The 21,763-nt window shown below is 44.6% G+C and overlaps 2 protein-coding genes across 4 annotated transcripts in view; both read left to right on the top strand.

Annotated features, from left to right (window-relative positions):
• Positions 1-204: 204 nt before the first annotated feature.
• On the top strand, positions 205-5,254 carry LOC117367727 (olfactory receptor 6N1-like). Its single transcript, XM_033960589.1, has 2 exons — positions 205-1,113; positions 4,699-5,254. The coding sequence occupies exons 1-2, from the start codon at positions 205-207 to the stop codon at positions 4,804-4,806; spliced, it is 1,017 nt and encodes a 338-aa protein (XP_033816480.1). The 3' UTR covers positions 4,807-5,254.
• A 5,012-nt stretch (positions 5,255-10,266) lies between these two features.
• The window catches only part of LOC117367726 (zinc finger protein 90-like), a 78,220-nt gene continuing 66,723 nt past the window's right edge, over positions 10,267-21,763 (top strand). For all 3 annotated transcript variants that reach the window (XM_033960587.1, XM_033960586.1, XM_033960585.1), the window contains exon 1: positions 10,267-10,476. In XM_033960587.1, coding sequence (XP_033816478.1) covers positions 10,465-10,476 — 12 coding nt within the window. In that variant the 5' untranslated portion in view covers positions 10,267-10,464. The remainder of the gene's footprint in view (positions 10,477-21,763) is intronic.

The raw sequence follows: 21,763 nt of genomic DNA, 5'->3' as shown, positions 1-21,763 counted from the left end.
TGGAAGGTCATTGGCACTAGCTGGTTAATGATTTTGTGCTCCTACTTGGTTAACGAGCGATGAATATCGACTCGTATTTTTATAGACAGTTTGACTGCATTCAGCATCAACAGAACATATACGTGCACCAGTATCAGAGACTCTATAGAGTACTTTCCTTGTATGTGACAATTCTTAACTGATATACTTTGTCATTCCAGTTAAATGGGAACTAGTAACAACAGCACAGTGACGGAATTTATTATCGCAGGATTCCCTGGTATTCATCACATCCGACATTTTCTCTTCGTACTCCTGCTTCTTACATACCTTCTCATCATCACTGGAAATGTGGTTGTCTTCCTGATCATCCGGCTCCAGCCTCGCCTCCACGTCCCCATGTACTTTTTCATCAGCATTCTGTCCTTTCTGGAACTCTGGTACACAGCAGTCACCATCCCCAAAATGCTTTCCAACTTGCTAGACGTAACGAGAAGCATTTCCTTCAAGGGCTGTCTTCTGCAGGTCTATTTCTTACATTCCTTGGGAATCACTGAAGCATTATTGCTCACATCAATGGCTTATGACCGATACCTGGCCATCTGCACACCTTTACATTACCCTACCATTATGACGTTCCAGTTTGGCCTCAAGTTAACAATATCCTGTTGGCTCTGTGGCTTCCTCTACCCTGTGCCCGAGATTATTCTGATTTCCCAATTGCCCTTTTGTGGGCCAAACATAATTGAACACATTTTCTGTGACTTGTCGCCCGTGATAAGCCTGGCCTGCACTGATACATCAACAAGTGTTATTCTTGACTTTGCTTTAAGCGCTTGTGTGATCTCAGGGCCTGTTTCACTCATAGTGCTCTCCTATGTTAGAATCATCCGGGTTGTGTTGAACATTCCATCCGCAGAGGGACGGAGAAAAGCCTTTTCCACCTGTGCCACTCACCTCATTGTAGTGGTGATGTTCTTCGGCAGTGTTGGCTTCATGTACATCCGGCTAACCAAGACATATTCTTTGAACTATGATAAGTCGCTGGCTGTGGTATATTCTGTCTTAACACCCCTATGCAATCCTGTGATCTACAGTCTGAGAAACAAGGAGATCAAAGATGCCATATGGAAGATACTGATAAGAAGAAAGACCATTTCCAATAAGGATAAAGTTTGCAATGTTCTTTCTCAATGAATCCAGTAAAGAAAACCAAGTAATGAATCTAGAAACTCTCGTAAACAGCATTAAACCGGCATGGTAACATGTCTATTGGTTTTAACGACTAGCATAGAAAATTAATTATATGAATAACATTTCAAGCCCCCTTTTCCCAGCATGCATATTTATTGAGCTTATTAAAATATATTCAAATGTTAAGGGCCCAAAATTGTTAGGGGGCCCGCTGAAGGAGGGCAAAGAGAGAGCCTTTTTTTTTTTTTTCAAACGGCGATGGGCGGTATCGGTATCGGCCCCTCCACCTGCGACACAACTCAAGATCGGCAATGGGCCCCACCCCAAGCACTCAAGATTGGCAACGGGCCTCCTTCTCCCCCGGCATCAACAGTACTTCAGATCGGCAACATGGTGCTCAGCCCAAAGCTTCCCCTCTGACACAGTTTCCCAGGCAATTTGAGTCAGAGGGAAGCTTTGGACTGAGCATGGCGTTGCTGATCTGAAGTGCTGTTGATGTCGGGGGGGGGGGGAGAAGGAGGCCCGTTGTTGATCTTGAGTGCTGGGGAGGGGGGGGCCGTTGCCGATCTTGAGTGTCATCGCGGGGGGGGGGGGGCGTTGCCGATCTTGTTGCCAAAATCGGAAAGAAAGGAGAGATTGAGAGAAGGGGGCAGATAGAAATGGGGAGAAGGGAGAGCAAATGCTGAATGGAAGTGGAGAAAGAGAACACATACTGGATGGAAGGAGGGATAAAGAAAAAGGACATATGCTGGATGGGGGAAGAAGATAGAGTTAGTGAGATAGTGGAGGGGTGAAGGAAAGGGGTGGCATGCTGTGGGTAGACACAGTGAAAAGAGGGAAACTGAGGACTCCATAGTAAGAAATAATTTAATTTAGACGGAGGCAGAAAATAAAGAAGGGAAACATGTTATACGGAAACATGTTATACGCATTGAAATATATGACATTGCGTAAAAATCAAATTCTATTAAACTTGAAACTTGAAGATGATGGATGCCAGACCAAATGGGGGGGGGGGTCAAGAGGAGAGATGGCAGGGGGAGACAGACAGTTTCTGGAAGGGGCAGACAGTGGATGGAAGAAAGAGAATGACAAGAAGATGAGGAAAGCAGAAACCACATGACAAAGGTAGAAAACAATTCTATTTTTTTGGAAAATCTGGGATAGGCTGAATTTTAACTTCTAGTGCCAAGTTTATAGGTTTGTGCGAATGAATTCAGAACAGATGGAACACTATAAAAAATTTAATGAGACTCGGGGGCCATTGTCGACATTTGTAAAAAATGATCACTAGTATAAGCCTTTAATTTCTAAAAGGAAGTTCTGACAATGTATTCTTAATACTAAGGTCAATAATTTCCTGAGAGTGGGCCCCCCCCTCCCTCCTAGGCTTGATTGTAGATCTGTCAGCTCTTTTCACCTGCAGTTAATATGACTTCTGGTAAGTCATCTTGACCTAGATTTATGTGGTTTGGTTTTCTTCTTGTGACCCAAGCACTTTTTTGGAAAGTCCCAGAATATCTAATGCTGTCACAGTCAGCAGGTGTTTGCTAGCTTCTAGGGCAAAGATGAAGTCCTCTTACAAAAGTATTATTTGTGCTGACAGAAAAATATGCACTTTTTGCACAGTTTATAGACCTTATGGTAGGTTTGATTAAGCAGCAGAATGCCCTTCCTGAGGGTCTCCTAAGGATCTTTTTCTCAGCGGCAAAAGGGCTGTGGCGAGACTAACACCTAGAGGTCTTAGAAGCTGTTTTGCTGCTGGAGCCAGTAGAGGCAAGCATAGACAGGATTCACTTCTGCACCAATCACCTACTGGAGCACCATGGAACTTAAGACACGCGGGGGGGGGGGGGGAGGGCAGTCCAGCAGGCCAATGCCCAGAACTGTAAGTAACAGCGCCGGAAAATACAACTGGGACGGTGCTGAGAAACATCTTCCCAATTCTCAATGCTAATAATATGCAAATCATATGTGCGTTGTTAGCACTGAGAATCGGGAAGTTAAGGGGGGGAGGAAGGTGGGTAGTGCACGTGCACAAGAATTTCGAAGTAAGAGCAACTCTTGTGTACACGCTCGGTGACGGAAACCTTTGTGAGCAAGGCAGCGGCCCAAAGCTCCCAAAACCCAGGCCAGCAGGGAAGAAGTGATCAGATAAATTCTCTTGATATCCACTTCTCATTAGAACCTGGGTTTTTATTCTCTCTCTCTCACCTCCCGCGGGGTCTGATCACTGGAGGTTATCTATAGCACTGGTTACTTATTCCCCTCCCTCTGTGCAAATGACAGGAGAGGAGAAAAAAGCAACATGGAGTGTAGGAAGTGTTGCTAAATTTGGGGACGGGGGGAAGGGCAAGATGAAAGATGAAAAACTCCTCTCCTGAGCTTTGTTGCCTGCACTAACACGCTTCCACGAACAGTGAGCGCGATTTGCGGCCGCCCATCCTGACCATACTTCCGAGAGCAGCAGCAAATTTGTGGCTCATCCTGCCGAAGGCCTGACAAAAGCCTAGAAATCCTATCCTAGCGCCAGCTCTGAGCTGGCATTAGTTTCCTTCAGTAAGGGCCGAATTTCTGAGCATTGGGAAGGAATAGCTACCACGTTTGCATCTATTTGCACTGACCTTAAGCGTCCACGCTGTTCCCTGCACTGGTGCGCTCTGAACATGTGTGCAGTCTAACACTGGTGCTAGTCTGGAGCTGTTTGCTTCAAGGGAGGGTTACCCCAGACATTTCCTCTTTTTAGAGGACTGTCCGGCTGCCCGGATGGATTTTCCAAAACCCGGCAGTTTTGTCCGGGTTTTGGAAAGCTTCGAGCTTCAGCCGCGTCTGGAGGGCCTCCAAGCATGCACAGATGACATCAAACGCATCCACGCGTGCTGGGAGTTCCTTCAGATGCGACCCAGAGGTCGTTGAAGAAGAGACGAGGCTTTATGGGAGGGGGGGGGTGTTTGTGGGTGGAACAGGGCGGATTACCAGCAGACCATGAGAGCAACAATGAAGAATAAAGTGAACCATATCTCTGAAGCATGCAGTGATGACGGGGCTATTAAAGGTGTTGACAGAATTAAGAGCTTGAGAATCCCCAAAAAGTGGAGCTAAAAGGCAAGACCTATGTACAACGGATCTAAACAATAGACATTATAATGCAGGAGGGGCTGTGCAAAGGACAGAAACGATAAGAGGATCAAGGCAAAAACCAAAAGGTGACTGGGTCAGTGATGAGTAAATGGTAAACCGAAAATTGGAAGCCAATGGAACAAATCTAAAAAAGCGAACAGAAATCCGAACTAACAAAATATCCGGCTATTGAGAAATTAGATCGAAGTATTGAAATACCTGGTTTAAAGTGTGAAAAACACTTAAAAAAAAAAAAAGAAAGAAAGAAGTGTCAATCTGGAATTAAAAATGCAAATAAAAGCCATATGTTATTACCTGAGTGGTGCGGGTAAAACGTTCTCCAAACTCATGTACCAATTATTTCCATTATTTATTCAGTACGTTTCACTATTTTAGAACAAATGTTATCTGAGATTCTATATGTTGTTTATCTCATATTTTATATGTTGTTCATTGAAAGGAAAGGATAGGTTTTCTGTCTCTGTCTATGAAAGGACACATTTTAATGGATAAGTTTTCTGTCTCTGTCCATGCTGGAAGTAATCAAATGTAGAATGTTGGGTGTTTACTCTCTTAATGGTTTGGGAAGAGGTCATTTAATTTATGTTAACGAAGTTAACTCTCAGACAATGAAGACTCGACCCCCCACTACTATGTACCGTTGAGATAGATAAAGGAAGCTTTTTACACCTTTTAGCTTTAAACAATGAAGTACATATCCTGCTCCTTTTTGATTACTTCTTTGAAGCCTATGTATCCTGTCACTAGATATGGTCTGTACTTACGTCATCTGCTAATACCACTGAAGATATATAATGAATGCAGACTAATAAAAAAACAGGCTATCCCTTTAGAACTCTGTCTGTGTATCTTTCTTTCTAAGGGGAATTGCCTCCGGACGTCTGAAATAGATGACAGAATGTTTTGCAGGACGATTTCGGGACCAAGAAACGGATCCTGTTCGTTTCATTCATCTGTGTTGTATATGTTCTTTTAGTGTCCCCTGAGGAAGGCGTTGTCTGCACACCGAAACCAGGATCCTTGTTGGGACCATTCATTTGAATAAAGACTGTTTAATTGGCTGAAAGGACGCCTCCCTTGCCTTTCTGTTGTACCGTGTTTCCCTGAAAATAAGTCAGTATCTTATGTTAATTTTAGGCCCAAAAAACATACTAGGTCTTATTTGCGGGGTATGTACTAGAGGTTTGCACGGGAACGGGGATTGTGGGAATCCCGCGGGTCCCGTGGGAATCCCCCCCTAACCCACGGGACTCCCACGGGCACCCCCCTCTGGCCCATGGGACTCCAACGGGGACCCCCCTCTAGCCAACGGGACTCCCACGGGGATGGAAGGCTTTGGAAGTAGGGTTCGTCCATATAATATAATGAACATCAGCCTTAGTAAAAGAGGGGGTTTATAAGTTAATTACCTGAACAGAAAACAAAAAAAGGGTTCCACCAAAGAGATTCCACAAGCAAAACAGCAGCGCAAACATAAAAGAAACAGTGGAATTGATGATCCTGTCAGAAGTAATTGCTGTTTTTTATGGGGACGGGCGGGGATGGAGGTAATTCCTTGCGGGAATGGGTGGGGATGGAGAGGATCCTGACGGGGACGGAGAGGATCCTGGCGGGGAGGGGTGGGGATGGAGAGGATTTCTGTCCCCACGCAACTCTCTAGTATATACATGATCATCTTCCCCTTCCTCTCCTTCACCCCAATTCTTCCTCTTTCCTTTCTCTCCCCCACATGTGCAACATCTTTTCTCCCCTCCCTCATGCAGCAGGACCCTTGCCCAGCTTCTATCCTTCCCTCCCATCCCTCGTGCAGCAGGACCCTTGCCCAGCTTCTATCCTTCCCTCCCTCCCATCCCTTATGCAGCAGGACCCTTGCCCAGCTTCCCTTCCCTCCCTCCCATCCCTTGTGCAGCAGTACCCTTGCCCAGCTTCCCTTCCCTCCCATCCCTTGTGCAGCAGAACCCTTAAGCAAGCGAGCACCCCCACCCACCGCTGAACCCCCATCCTTTCATCCTTCCATCCGAATCCAAGTGAGCCCTACATACCTCCCTAAGCAGCGTCAGGCTGGCAGGACTCTAAACAGACTGCTTTGCCCTTGTCCGCCCGTGAATTCACTCTGCTGCATTACTTGATGGGGATTCGGCTGCGCAGCAGGAGCTCGGGGGGGAGGGGGCTGTGCTCGCTTAAGGGTTCTCCTGCACAAGGGATGGGAGAGAGGGAAGGGAAACTGCCAGCGAATCCCGGGACTAGGGCTTATTTTCGGGGTAGGTCTTAATTTCGGGGAAACACGGTACTATTGATTATTTCTATACATTTTCCACCAGCTTTGGTATAACATAGCTTCTTATTTTAAAAGTTTGAGGGTTTTTATGTAACCCAGCATACTAAGCCAGAGCTGCCAAGTTGCCCATTCCAGGAAGGAGACTTTTTTGTGCCCCGGCCCCCACCGGATAGGACTGGCATTGCTGATATACAAAGGCAGTTTGAAAATGCGGGTAAAATGTCAAGTTAAATATATTTTTTAAAAAAATTGACAAAACCCATTTTTCCGACGGGATGGAAAAAACTGGACGCTCGCTGGAGTACGTGTACAATACAACTGCTTGTATCCCGGCAGTTTGCTACATGGAATCGATGCGGCTCCCAGCAAGAGGACTTTACATCAATGACTCACGGTTTCAAGCAGTGTGCCGCAAACTTTCTCGAGCCACGGCGCACTAAACGCAGTGGCCTTGGTTCGAGGCATCTGGAAGTGCACGGATGTCGCTGTGATGATGTCACGCGCATGCGCGAAGGCCCTTCAGACGGGTCCCAAGAAGCCAGTGTGTTTGTGTGTGTGCCAGCAGGGAACAGGGCCGGAGGGAAAGAGAGGCGTGTCCTGTGGGTAGTCAGCCGGTGCTGGTGCCTCTCCTCCACCCCAGTGTGCCACAGCACGCCTGAAATCTCAGGCGGCACACAGTTTGCCATACACTGGTTTAGAGATAAGCAAATTTAACATCGATGGCTCAGGTTAGCAGGGGTAGGGAACTCTGGTCCTTGAGAGCCGTATTCCAGTCGGGTTTTCAGGATTTCCCCAATGAATATGCATGAGATCTATTTGCATGCACTGCTTTCAATGCATATTCATTGGGGAAATCCTGAAAACCCGATTGGAATACTGCTCTCGAGGACCGGAGCTCCCTACCCAAGTTTCCAAGTTTATTATATAATTTGATTAATCGCCTATTCCAAATTCTAGGCGATGTACAATTTCTTAAATAATCAAATATGGGGAACAAATCGCACATACATAAATCTAAGCAAATTAAAATAACGAATACAAACATTCCTATACAAAGTTTAAATCAATCAAATTAAGTAACCTATACATACGATATCAACACAAAAGGGAAAATTATTAATGGATTACAATCAGTGTTTAATTCAATATATTTAAGGTAAAAACATTAGGAGGGGAAACAAATATAGTTTGTAATGAAGTATTAGATAAAGAGAGACAAAAACATTATATTATTCACTAAAAGCATCTTTAAAAAGGAAACTCTTAAGTTTGGTCTTGAATTTGTCCAAATTCTTTTCTCTTCTTATATATAATGGGAGGTCATTCCAGGACTGAGGAGCGGTTATTGAAAAAATAGTGTGACGCCTCGTATTAATAACTTTTAATGAAGGAATGGCCAGTAAGTGTTGGTCTTGTGATCTCAAAAGTCTTGAGGTAGAGTAAGGAATTAAATCTCTAAAAATAAAGGCAGAGGTTTTAAATAATAAGGATTTAAAAGTAAGCAAGCATAGTTTAAATTAAAATACGATGTGCAACGGGGAGCCAATGTGCCTTTTTAAGTAATGGAGAGACGTGATCAAATTGTTTGGCTTTGTAGATCATTTTAATAGAGGCGTTCTGGATAATTTGACGACGTCTGATTTCTTTTTCTGGCAGACCTTTAAACAAGGCGTTACAATAATCGATTTTAGAGATTACTAGAGATTACACAGACATGGAATTCACTCCCGCTATATTTAACAGAGGAGAAGTATCTGGAAAAATTTAAGAGCCAACTTAACAGCTTTCTTTTTAAAGATGCGTTCAATACCTAATTGAAATGTTAATCGCTCTTTCATCATTTGCTCTTTTATGTATTTTTATCTCTAAACACTTATTTGTCCTCCCATTCCTATTTTGTTTCACCTTTAGTTGTTGATTCTTTCCTATCTAAAATTGTATTTCTTCCCCTCCTGTCCTATTGTATGCTTGTTTTGTTTTAATTAGTTTGTTTTGGTGATTTTACTCCCTTGTTAACGTTATTATCTATTTTATGTACATTTTAGAAATGTATTTTATTATCTGTACATCGCTTAGTATTTGGAATAGGCGATTAATCAAATAACAAATAAACTTGAATGAATTAAGATATTCAAAGACTTTGCTGCATAAGAATTTGGCCACAGAACGAATTTGGCGAAGTTAGGACAGCCAAGGAAGGTGGAGACTTATGTTGAGAAATATAACTGGTTTGTTTGGGGTTTTTTTTTAATTTTTTTAAAGTATTTGTTTAACTTGCTTTTTTTAACCCAACTTTCCAAACAAATAAAGTACCCCACTGCCTCGTTGCCCCCCTTTGAGCAGATCCGCCCGGGGCTTGCAAAGGGAGCTCGTGCACAGCTCACCCAGTGGCGGAAGTCTGGTGCATGCTGGGGGGACAGGCTGTTTAAGGTGGCACTGAAGAGATCAGGGCAAACCCCACTTTATGTGTTTGGAAAGTTGGGTTAAAAAAAGCAAGTTAAACAAATACTTTAAAACAAAAACCCCCAAACAAACCAGTTATATTTCTCAACATAAGTCTCCACCTTCCTTGGCTGTCCTAACTTCGCCAAATTCGTTCTGTGGCCAAATTCTTATGCAGCAAAGTCTTTGAATATCTTAATTCATTCAAGTTTATTTGTTATTTGATTAATCGCCTATTCCAAATACTAAGCGATGTACAGATAATAAAATAAATTTCTAAAATGTACATAAAATAGATAATAACGTTAACAAGGGAGTAAAATCACCAAAACTATTTGGAGTAGGCGATTAATCAAATAACAAATAAACTTGAATGAATTAAGATATTCAAAGACTTTGCTGCATAGGAATTTGGCGAAGTTAGGACAGCCAAGGAAGGTGGAGACTTATGTTGAGAAATATAACTGGTTTGTTTGGGGTTTTTTTTGTTTTTTTTTAAAGTATTTGTTTAACTTGCTTTTTTTAACCCAACTTTCCAAACACATAAAGTACCCCACTGCCTCGTTGCCCCCCTTTGAGCAGATCCGCCCGGGGCTTGCAAAGGGAGCTCGTGCACAGCTCACCCAGTGGCGGAAGTCTGGTGCATGCTGGGGGGACAGGCTGTTTAAGGTGGCACTGAAGAGATCAGGGCGAACCCCACCTTATGTGTTTGGAAAGTTGGGTTAAAAAAAGCAAGTTAAACAAATACTTTAAAACAAAAAACCCCCAAACAAACCAGTTATATTTCTCAACATAAGTCTCCACCTTCCTTGGCTGTCCTAACTTCGCCAAATTCGTTCTGTGGCCAAATTCTTATGCAGTTTGTTATTTGATTAATCGCCTATTCCAAATACTAAGCGATGTACAGATAATAAAATAAATTTCTAAAATGTACATAAAATAGATAATAACGTTAACAAGGGAGTAAAATCACCAAAACTATTTGGAATAGGCGATTAATCAAATAACAAATAAACTTGAATGAATTAAGATATTCAAAGACTTTGCTGCATAGGAATTTGGCGAAGTTAGGACAGCCAAGGAAGGTGGAGACTTATGTTGAGAAATATAACTGGTTTGTTTGGGGTTTTTTTTGTTTTTTTTTAAAGTATTTGTTTAACTTGCTTTTTTTAACCCAACTTTCCAAACACATAAAGTGGGGTTTGCCCTGATCTCTTCAGTGCCACCTTAAACAGCCTGTCCCCCAGCATGCACCAGACTTCCGCCACTGGGTGAGCTGTGCACGAGCTCCCTTTGCAAGCCCCGGGCGGATCTGCTCAAAGGGGGGCAGCGAGGCAGATAGGAGCCCGGATCCTCCGGGACCAGCATTTGCAAGCCCGGATCCCTCCTCCTCCTTCGGCTGCGACGGTTTCCGAAAGGGGGGGAAAAAAATGGCTGCCCCGGTAAGCAAACTCTTGGCTGCTCCTTTTCCAGCCGGAGATTAAAAAACAAAGAGCAGTTTTTTGGGGGGTTTTTTTTCGCACCCTGCAGCTCCCAAGGTCCACTCCTGAAACCGCGGTACTGAGACGTACCTAGGGGCTGCCGCCGAACTCGTTTGGCATCAGAGCCGGCTGTACGCTCAGGTGCCGATGCTCGGCGCTGGCGCCAGCGGTAACGCGTGGTTTGGTCTTTGGGGGTTTTGCGCGCCCCGTTATTCTGCGCACAGAGCTTAAACGTATATTGGATCAACCAAGGAAGATATATTGAGAAAGAGAAAGGGGAACAGAAAGAAGCTGGGTCGGATTGGGGGGAGGGAACAGATCGGAAGTTGGATGGGACTTAAGGGGAACAGAAAGAAGCTGGGTCAGATTGGGGGGAGGGAACAGAGAAGAAGTTGGATGGGACTTAAGGGGAACAGAAAGAAGCTGGGTCGGATTGGGGGGGGGAGGGAACAGATCGGAAGCTGGATGGAACTTAAGGGGAACAGAAAGAAGCTGGGTCGGATTGGGGGGAGGGATCAGAGCAGAAGTTGGATGGGACTTAAGGGGAACAGAAAGAAGCTGGGTCGGATTGCAGGGAGGGAACTAGAGAGTTGCGCGGGGACAGAAATCCCACCCGTCCCCACCAAAGTCCCACCCGTCCCCACGAGGACTCCCACCCGTCCCCACCCGTCCCCGCGAGGAATCCCTCCGTCCCCACCCGTCCCCGCGAGGAATCCCCTCCGTCCCCACCCGTCCCCGCGAGGAATCCCCTACGTCCCCGCCTGTCCCTATAAACTACAGAAATAGTTATTTCATTTAATTATGCTACTGAATTAAAGGCTCTGGTAGAAACCCATTTAAAAATAAGCAAAAAGACTTTATTAATTTGGAAATATTAATTGGGAAGAATACATACTTTGTAAACGGGTTTCTACCAGAGCCTCTAATGTTTATAAATTTTTATCAACACAACTAATATACTACTTTATCCTTAAGCAAAAAAAAAAAATAATAATAATTTTTTTCCTACCTTTATTGCCTGGTTTCTGCTTTCTTCATGTTCTCATTCAATTCCTTCCATCCACTGCCTCTCTTCTCTCTGTGTCTTCCATTTGCTCTGTTACTGTGCCTCTCCCTTTCTCCCCCTCCCAAATTGGTCTGGCACCCATCTTTTTCACTCCGCTCCCCCCATAGTCTGGCACCTCTGTCTTCTTCCCTGCCAGCGTCTTCTCCCCATTCCCTCTTCCCCATTTCCTTTCAGTGTCCTTCTCCCCCACCATCTTTCCCATGTCCTGTCAGGCAGCATCCTTCTCCCCTCTCTGCCTTCCCCATTTCCTTTCAGCGGCCTTCTCCCCCCTCTGTCTTCCCCATGTCCTTTCAGCGGCCTTCTCCACCCCTGTTTTCCCCATGTCCTTTCAGTGGCATTCTCCACCCCTTTGTCTTCCCCAGTGCTTTCAGGGTCCTTCCCCCCCCTTCCTCCCGTTTACCCCATGTCCTTTCAGCGTTCTTTTCCACCCCTTTGTCTTCCCCAGTGCTTTCAGCGGCCTTCTCCCCCCTTAAGCGTCTTTTCTTCTCCACTCCACCTTTCCTCCCTCCCTGCCTCCACCTTTGTGGCGCTTTTGCACCCGACCGACAACAGAACAGGCCCGGTCGGACAAATCTCCCTGTCCTGTAGCCGCGAATCTAAATTACCTTCTTACAGCAGCTGGAGTAGTGAAGCTGCTGTAAGAGGTAATTTAGATTCGCGGCTACAGGGCAGGGAGATTTGTCGGCCGGGCCTGTTGTCGGTCGATCGGGGGACCTGACCGGCTGTGCACATTCTCCGGGGCGGACCGCCCCATCCCCCCTCATTCGTACGCCATTGCCTTCTTCCTACCTGCCCTGTCGCACACAGCAGACCGGAAGTCTTCCTGATGTCAGCGCTGACGTCGGAGGAAGGGAGGGCTTTGCTTAAGCCCTCCCTCCGACGTCAGCGCTGACATCGGGAAGATTTCCGTTCGGATGTGTGCTGCGACAGGGCAGGTAAGGAGAAGGAGACTACCCTCGCGGCTCGACCAACCCCGCTGCGATCCAACCCCGCAGGAACCCCGCGACCCTCGGAGGCGTCCCCACGGGATCCCCGCGACCCTAGGGGGCGTCCCCACGGGATCCCCGTGACCCAAAGGGGGAACCCGCGGGATCCCCGCGGGTCCCGCGGGATTCCCGTCATCCCCGTTCCCGTGCAGCTCTCTAGAGGGAACAGATCGGAAGCTGGATGGAATTTAAGGGGAACAGAAAGAAGCTGGGTCGGATTGCGGGGAGGGAACAGATTGGAAGCTGGATGGAACTTAAGGGGAACAGAAAGAAGCTGGGTCGGATTGGGGGTAGGGAACAGAGCAGAAGTTGGATGGGACTAAAGGGGAACAGAAAGAAGCTGGATCAGATTGGGGGGAGGGAGCAGAGCAGAAGCTGGATGGGACTTAAGGGGAACAGAAAGAAGTTAGATCAGATTGGGGGAGGGAACAGATCGGAAGCTGGATGGGAATGCCTCAGCATTCTGTCAAAAGGTGCTAACAATTTCCCTTACTTTAGAATGGCTACGTGGCATGTAAGGGGGAGAGAGGGAATGAGGAATGATTCATAATTGATTCATAATTCCTTCACAGGGCCTCATAATATCAGTGTGCTGATAAGGCCTTGTATCAGAACTGCGTTCATTCATTTGCCCTTACTTTACTATTTTTAAGGGCTTTATGGAGGTAAGGCAAATCTGCTCGGGATAATTTGCAATATGACCATGACATGGCCTTATGCATAAAGCAAACAAAGAAGGCAGGCATTGAATAAAACAATAGAGAGCAAGTAAGAGACCTGTTCCAATGAGTAGATACTGCAAAATGACTGGAACCACTGGCCAGCTGGTAACCCAGACCATAGAGCATGCCACGACTGTGGTAAGTTATCTTGTTCTTATGTAATGCTAACCCAGGTACACCAAGTAAAGAAATTGCCAATGAGACAATTTCAGCTTTTGAGAGAAAGTTAACATTACTGTCACACTGGTCAGTTAAGGCATAACTATCAGAGGGAATAGAGACAGAGCGTCTTTCTTTAGTAATCCTGGGATTAATCAATTACTTTTTATTTACCAAGGCTGCCACCAATCTACTCAGGCAGCATTGGGTATTGTGTGTTAAATGAGCAGGAACATCCTGCAGGCAGGACAAGGTGAGCAATAATATATGAAATATTTACAAAATGCGGACTGTTCCATAAAGCTAGTCCACTGTTAATGCAATTTCTAGTACAATTTTGTACCCTAGCACATGACAGAGTTTTATGATTTGCTACTATGGGGGTAGGAATGGTCATGGCATCCCAGGGTAATTTTCGGGCTACTTTTCCCCATGATGGTTTATCCCAGGACAAGCAAGCAGCATATTCTCTACATGTGGGTGATGTCATCCATGGAGCCCCGACGCGGACAGCTTTTCAAGCAAACTTGATTGAAGATCTCAAGTTTGCTAGTGCTGCACCACGCATGCGTGCCTTCCTGCTCCACTAGAGGGCGCATCCCCTCCTTGTGGTCTTCAGTTCTTAGTTTTCCGCGGAGCCAGAAAGCCCTGTCTCTCTTCTCTGAGTTCTAAGTGCCTTTCTAGCACCTCGGCTTCTTTATTTTGTTCGGGAGTCGCTGTGCAGTTTGTTGATTGATCGTGTATTTTCTTTGTACAAAAAAAAAATAAAAAATTGAATTTTTGTTGTGTTCCTGCTGGTTTTCCACTGGCAAGCCCTTCTTGGGCTTTGGCCCTGCTGCTAGGCCTCGTTTGGCTGCGGCTGTGTTTTCTTCTTCCCCTGGCCTCTCACTGGGTTCACCTCGTGAGAACAGAATGGCTGGGCCCCTTTTTCCTTCATTGGAATCGAGCTGACGTAGCCTCGATCCCCTGTGGCGTCCCGTCTGCTGTGCCTCGTGGGTTCCATCCTTGGGTAAGTCTCTTCTTTCTTTCTAGGTGCGTTACCTCGGTAATGTCGCCGGCTGAGTCTTAGGCATTCCAGGCATCGAGTACAGTCGTGCCAGCCTCTACGAGACCTTCGAAGCATGCCGCCTTTCATGGGAATACTCATTCTCGAGGTTGCCCTCTATGGAGCGCACCTTCATTACCAGTTTCATTGGTACGGTGCCATCTTCTGAACCCTCGATGGACTTCGGCTGAGCAACGTTGCCTGGGGCTTTGTGCCTTGATGTCGCCTGGGGCTTGGTGCCTCGCCGTTGACCGGGGCTTGGGGCCTTGTGCCTCGACATAGAAACATAGAAGATGATGGCAGATAAGGACCATAGCCCATCAGGTCTGCCCACTCTACTGACCCAGACTGTGGTTCTGGCTCAATTGATGAAACCTCTGTTTGAACCCATTGATAAGACTCAACTCAAGTATCTCACTTGGAAAGTAGTGTTCCTGGTTGCTCTCACATCTGCCTGCAGAGTCAGTGAGCTGCAAGCTCTGGTTACGGATCCGCCTTTTACTGTATTCCATCATGACAAGGTGGTCCTTCGTATTCATCCTAAGTTCTTGCCTAAGGTGGTTTCGGATTTCCACCTCAACCAGTCCATTGTTCTTCCGGTGTTTTTTCCGAAGCCCATTCGCATCCTGGTTAGGTGGCGCTTCACACACTTGACTGTAAGAGGGCATTGGCCTTTTACCTGCGACGCACCGAGTCTCATCGGACCGTGCCTCAACTTTTCACTCTTTTGATCCTAATCGGTTGGGCCATCCTGTTTCCAAGCGCACCTTGTCCAACTGGTTGACTGCTTATATTTCCTTTTGCTACGCTCAGGCTGGTCTCTCGCTGCAAGGTCGGGTCACGGGACATAGAGTCCAAGCTATGGTGGCGTCTATCGCTTTCCTCAGGTCCACGCCTATTGAGGAGATCTGCAAGGCTGCCACTTGGTCTTCGGTTCATACCTTCACCTCTCACTACTGTCTGGACGCCTTTTCCAGGCGCGACGGCCAGTTTGGCCAGTCGGTTTTGCGTAATCTGTTTTCCTAATTTGCCAACTTTCCCTCCGTCCCTTTTTTGGTAAGCTTGGAGGTCACCCACATGTAGAGAATATGCTGCCTGCTTGTCCTGGGATAAAGCACAGTTATTTACCATAACAGGTGTTATCCAGGAACAGCAGGCAGATATTCTCGCAACCCTCCCACCTCCCCGGGTTGGCTTCTTTGCTAGCTATCTGAACTGAAGACCATGAGGAGGGGATGCGCCCTCTAGTGGAGCAGGAAGGCACGCATGCGTGCTGCAACACTAGCAAACTTGAGATCTTCAATCAAGTTTGCTTGAAAAGCTGTCCGCGTCCGGGCTCTGTGGATGACGTCACCCACATGTAGAGAATATCTGCCTGCTGTCCCTGGATAACACCTGTTACAGTAACTAACTGTGCTATATGATACTTCATCTTCAGTCATAAAATTGGTTGGTTGGGAAATCTTTCCTATTCCCCTTAGCGCTAACGTAACCATTTCCATATAGTGCCTCTGGAAGATAAGAACATAAGCAGTGCCTCTGCTGGGTCAGACCAGAGGTCCATCATGACCAGCAGTCCGCTCACGCAGTGGCCCATCAGGTCCAGGACCTGTATAGTAATCCTCTATCCATACCCTTCTATCCCCTTTTCCTTCAGGAAATTGTTTAATCCCTTCAGAATCTAAAGTGTTGGTGGTAATGTTTTATTTTTGTATGCACATTTCAAATATAATGACACACCCACAATTCACACACCTAATCAAACACATTCTCACACACACAGTCTGGAGCTCCAAACACGTCACAAGCATATCTATCACATATTCAATAATTACAAATAAGGTGCATATATTATAATCAAAAATGTGAGTTCCTATATCTTCCTAAGCCAGACTGAGAGGTCTGGCATTAATTAGCTTTCCCTAGCAGATATATGAGGCATATCAAAAAATTCCTAAATGTCCCTAAAATAAGAGAACCTCAAGATTACTTTCCCTATACCCAGAAGTGCCGGGCATAGGAACCTAGAATTAAATGCATTAAGATGAAGAAGAAATGCCCAGTGCAAACGCTAAAAAGCCCCAATATATGCATATTATATACAGTTAACGCATGTGAAGGTGATACAAGCAATGAATACACACAAGACAGATTTTGTCGTCTTTGAGTGTGGTGCAAGGGCTGAGTTCTCAAATTAAATTTAAATTGTTAAAAGAACTTGTGATGTGTCAGTAAATAATCAAAAATGTAAATCACTGCTACATGTGGGACAGGCCTATTACCTACGACAGGTGTTACAGTACATAAAATTAGGGGATAAACAAATAGTTCTTTTCCGAGAACAATGCATGAGACAATAAAGAAAATATAACAGCTAACAAAATATCATAATGGGCCTATTAGATTACGCAATAAAGCATAATTATAATTCAGAAGTACAATTCAAAGAAGGTAAATTAAGGTATAATGGCAATAAATGTAGAGGATCCTCTGAAGATCTGCAGTGCTACTATAAATAGCTTGCATGGTGTAGGTGTATTTTTTGGCAGAAGGGTATTAAACCCTAGTGTTTCTAAACCATAGTACAGGTTTGTTAAATAAAAAAAGGAAAAGCACAACAGTTGCACACTTCAGCGAAAAATGTGAAAATCCAGATAAATTACATAACTAATATTAACCCCTAAATGAAACCTCTGGACAATAAGGCATCATAGAACATATGAAAACAAGAGACAATATAAAAACGATAAAAATGTAAAGGAAGGTGTGGACAGGCTGGTAACTCGTGCAAACTCTTCTGACAGTAGATTCACAACAGTTTCTCTGCTTCTCAAATTCTCAACCATAGGAATGAACACGATCAAAATCAGTAGTTAACCACAGTTAGTATCTTGATGTCTTGTTAAGCTTTAAAAGTAAGTGTATATCCTTTAGATTGGAGTCACAAAATGTCAGAGAAATATGACTGTCCATAGATTTCATGTATGCAGTCTGGATAGGTCCCCTGTCTGCCTGTTGCAAGCTGCAGTCCTCAGTTTCTATCATCTACAATATAATCAGAGACAAAATCACATAAATACAATTCCCAAATGACCAAAAGACAAGGGGCATTCATCTTCCAGGGATACTGTAAAATGGAGTCATAGTGATTCTAGGTAGTTAATGATCTTGTCCTATGCCTTAAGTAGTTCTGAGGAGGGCCAGCTTGGTTTACCTGGACAGGTACGGGTGAGCAAACATGAAATAATAAAAAAAATTCAGCTATTACACTTTCTCACATTGCACCAGGATTTACTAGTTAGAAAAACCTGTTGATAGATAGGGCCTAATCCAAGAGCAAGTGAGAATGTGGATTAGTAGCTATAAATGAAAATTGGATAAGCTGGAATGTAATAATCAAAAATACAAAAGTAAAAGACAGGAATTTTAAGTTAACATATTGATTTGACACATGTCTCATGTGCTTGAGGGTACAGGGCTGGCTAAGACATTTGGTGATTGATAACCTTACCCCAGATGGAAAAGGACTTCTTTGTTTTGAAGAGTGACCAGCCTGAACTAGGTCAATCCTCAGGGAAATGTAGGCAGACAGGAGTTGGCTTTTGACCTGGTATCCACATACCAGGGGGCCCTAAGTTTGCCATGGGAAAGACAGATCGAAACCATATGTGTATCACTGTATATTTTATTTTGATTTTCATATATCTGAAATCCTGAAGAGATCCTGATAAGGTTACAGCTGGTGTTTGACCTCTGACCTTGAGGAACTTTTTTCTACTCATAGAATTGATGGGAGGGGGAGATAACTGCTCCGTCCATCTTTTTTTCTATGTTCAGTCTTAGTGAGACAGAGATATTCTCAGTATAGAAAGGACACACTGAGTTTTAACAGGAAAGGTTTTAAAAGCTGTATAGCCTTTGTGAGTATATTACAATATCTGTCTATGTCAGGGGTCTGCAACCTTTAAGACATAAAGAGCCACTTGGACCCGTTTTCGAAAAGAAAAAAAAACTTGGAGCCGCAAAACCATTATAAAACAAATCTAACACTGCATATATTGTTTCTTATCTTAATGCTATATACAGGATCACTAAATTGAAAATAAAATCATTTTTCCTACCTTTGCTATTTGGTGATTTCATGAGTCTCTGGTTGCACTTTCTTCTTCTGACTGTGCATCCAATCTTTCTTCCTTTCTTTCAGCCTCCTGTATGTTTCCTCTCCTCCAGACCTCATTCTCTCCCCCAACTTTTTCTTTCTGTCTCCCTGTTCCCCCTTCTTTCTGTCTCCGTGCCCTCCCCCAAGCCACTCGGTTTGCTGCCACCGCAATCGGGAAACAGCCCCCAAGCCACCGCCGTCCCAAGCTTTCCCTGCAGAAATGTTGCGCTGACCAGCATTCCGCTCCCTGACGTCAATTCTGACGTAGGAGAGGAAGTTCCGGGCCAACAAGGCATTTCTCCTCATTCCATCCAGCCTGAGCCCCATCTCTCCTTGATCCAGCATTTCCCTTCTGTGTCTGTCAGAATTACCATTCCACCTATTTTCCAGCATCACCTTCTTTGTGTCCATCTCACCTATATCCCTATCTCACCACTTTTTCAGAATCTTCATTTGTCTCTGTCCTTATCTTTACGCCATGTTCACCATTTGCCCTTTCAATGTCTTTATCTCCCCCCCCCCCCCCCACTTTTTCAGCATTACTTCTATGTCTCTATTTCACCTCCTCTTCATGTCCCCTCTGTATCTCTATCCTTATTCAGTAGGTCCTGCTTACTCTTTCTCTTCTTTGTGTCACTATCTTCATTTTCAGCTTTCCCCCCTTTTCCTTTGTTACTGCACCCTGTAGCTAGAATCTTTCCACCCTCCCTCCACTCCGGCCCAGCCCAGTATGAAAGATTTCCTTTTGTTTCCCTCCCCTCTCTCTTTCTCTCTCTCTTCTCCTCCCTCACCCACGAGTCCTGCATCTGGCCCTCTCCCTTCTACCTGCACCTGGCAACACCCCCCTGCTCCGCGGCTCTCTTCAGCAACTCGTCAGCAGCAGTGATCAAGACAAGCTGCCGACATCGAGGCCTTCCCTCTACGAGTCCCGCCTTTGTGGAAAAAGGAAGTTGAAACAAGCGGGACTCGCAGAGGGTAGGCCCCGACGTCAGAAGCTGCTGCTGAGTTGCCGAAGAGAGCCGCGGAGCAGGGGATGTGGCCGGAAGTAGGTAGAAGGGAGAGGGAGATAGGAAGGCTGTAGATCTCCGGAGCATGACACCGACCCCGGCCAGGATGATTTCTCTTTCAGGCACCTTACAAGTCCAGCGTCGCGGCGGGAAATAGCCATGCTGAGCAGTGAGCTCAGCACTACACAGATGAAAGCCTTGCTTGCTGATTGGTCCGGCGGCACGGCGGGGCGGGGCCGCCGGACCAATCAGCAAGCAAGGCTTTCATCTGTGTATGTGCTGAGCTCACTGCTCAGCATGGCTATTTCCCGCCGCGACCCTGGACTTGTAAGGTGCATACCTGCGTGACACACTACCGGAGCCGCAGCAAAGGTGGAAAAGAGCCGCATGCGGCTCTGGAGCCGCAGGTTGCCGACCCCCGGTCTATGTATTTCTTCTTTTTATAAAATATGTAAGCATAATGTGAGAATGTAACTTTTTAGATATAAGAATGTAATTTTAGGACACGCCTATATGAAGCTAGCCTTATATGGAAACAAATAATGTGGACCAATTAGATTGCAGATGGATTGTAACGAAGGAATGTCGTCATTTAGGATATATATGGATGTGTAACTGGTAAAACGTTGGAATTTATTATGAGCAAGGCCAGCTTTTGGCTTCTGTAATAATTCTCATGATGCAAATGATAATCAATTGATAATTAATTGATAATTCTTATGATCTAATATTTATAACCAATAAATAATAAGATTTTGGATTTTATTAAAATATTTTGCATCATTATTTTTGTCATTTCATTTTACAACCCTAGAAGTACGCTTGTGTGCAATTATCCTGATCAGTAGTACAACTGGCACATATTGCTGTCTGATACTCAGACTCCAATGGCATAACGTTTTATATAAGAAGCCAACATTTTTCTTTATGAATCAGTAATTCGTTCTTCCATCAAATTACCAAAATACAATTAATATCCAAATTTTAATTTGTGCCTACTCAATGAGGAGTCTATTAATTCTTGTAACAACATGATTCAAAAATAACTTACCGTATCTGTAGTTATCTCGGAAGGCATTCCAAATCTGGGGACAGTTCATTCAATGACATTGTAATCACTTACCCACTTTTTTCTGTAATAAACTTTTCATTCACAATTAAAGACGTGAAATACCACAATTATTAAATTGCAATTTCATTAGTATCGAAAGGAGAAAAGTAAACATTCCATTTACATGAAGGTTCCTATCCTAAAGAGCTTATCTGTCAAAAAGTTCAACCTAACACTGTACTCAGTGTTAGCCCTGCAATGCAGTTAATAATTGGCTTAACCAGAGTGAGCAAAAGCTATGGAAGGCTACATCCTTCATATCTAATCTTGGACAAAGCTAGATAACATCAAAGTTATCAGTATTAAAGAATTGCAAACAAAAGACCTGTGGAGAGAAGCCTGTTACAGACTTGATAAGAAGTGCAAAGGTCGTGTAGTTTGGGAAGAAAATGACCCCAACTACAGTGACAGTGTGAACCTAGAAATTTAACAGTGACTCCAATTTAGGAAGGATAATTAACACCCCATATCTTAGTCACCAGTATTTCAACTGATTTACAAAAATATAATTTATTGTTGTTGTTATTTGCTGAACCAAATTTATGAAATAAGGGGCTGTAAAGATAAGAGGTTAAAATCCTTATCCTCTCTCTAGAGCTTTTGACCAACTCCTTCTTCGCTAATTTCTCTTCAGACCCATTTATCAGTCACACAAAACAAAAACACACATTCAGGCAGGCAGACAGTCCTGTCTTTAAATCCTCTGTTCCACTAAGCTAATTCCTGCACTTACAATGTCTCGCTGTTTCTGAGTGACCTTGGTTAGCTCAATGATATTCCTTCTTACATTGTGGACAAATACTAGGTGGTCGCCCTCTGTTCAATATGGGCCTTTTGGAGTGGAACTTTTTTGTACTGCAACTGCTAAAATGCCCATTGCTTCCTGTAACCTGTTTATAAATTCTATATAAGGCTCGGTGGCTCCCTGTTTGATGCTTGCATAACTTTTAACTGGTATTCCAGAGGCTAACTGATCTGGGGTATAAAGCCCTC

The sequence above is a fragment of the Geotrypetes seraphini genome, chromosome 10 (genome assembly GCF_902459505.1).
Source record: "Geotrypetes seraphini chromosome 10, aGeoSer1.1, whole genome shotgun sequence".
Taxonomy (NCBI): Eukaryota; Metazoa; Chordata; class Amphibia; order Gymnophiona; family Dermophiidae; genus Geotrypetes; species Geotrypetes seraphini.
The sequence above is the reverse complement of the archived record's forward strand: the minus strand, read 5'-3'. Positions and strand labels throughout refer to the sequence as shown.

Coding starts and splice junctions, on each gene's coding strand:
- LOC117367727 (XM_033960589.1), top strand. CDS start 205: ATGGGAACTAGTAACAACAGCACAGTGACGGAATTTATTATCGCAGGA. Junction 1,114..4,698: donor TCAAAGATGCCATATGGAAG/ATACTGATAAGA, acceptor TAGAACAAATGT/TATCTGAGATTCTATATGTT.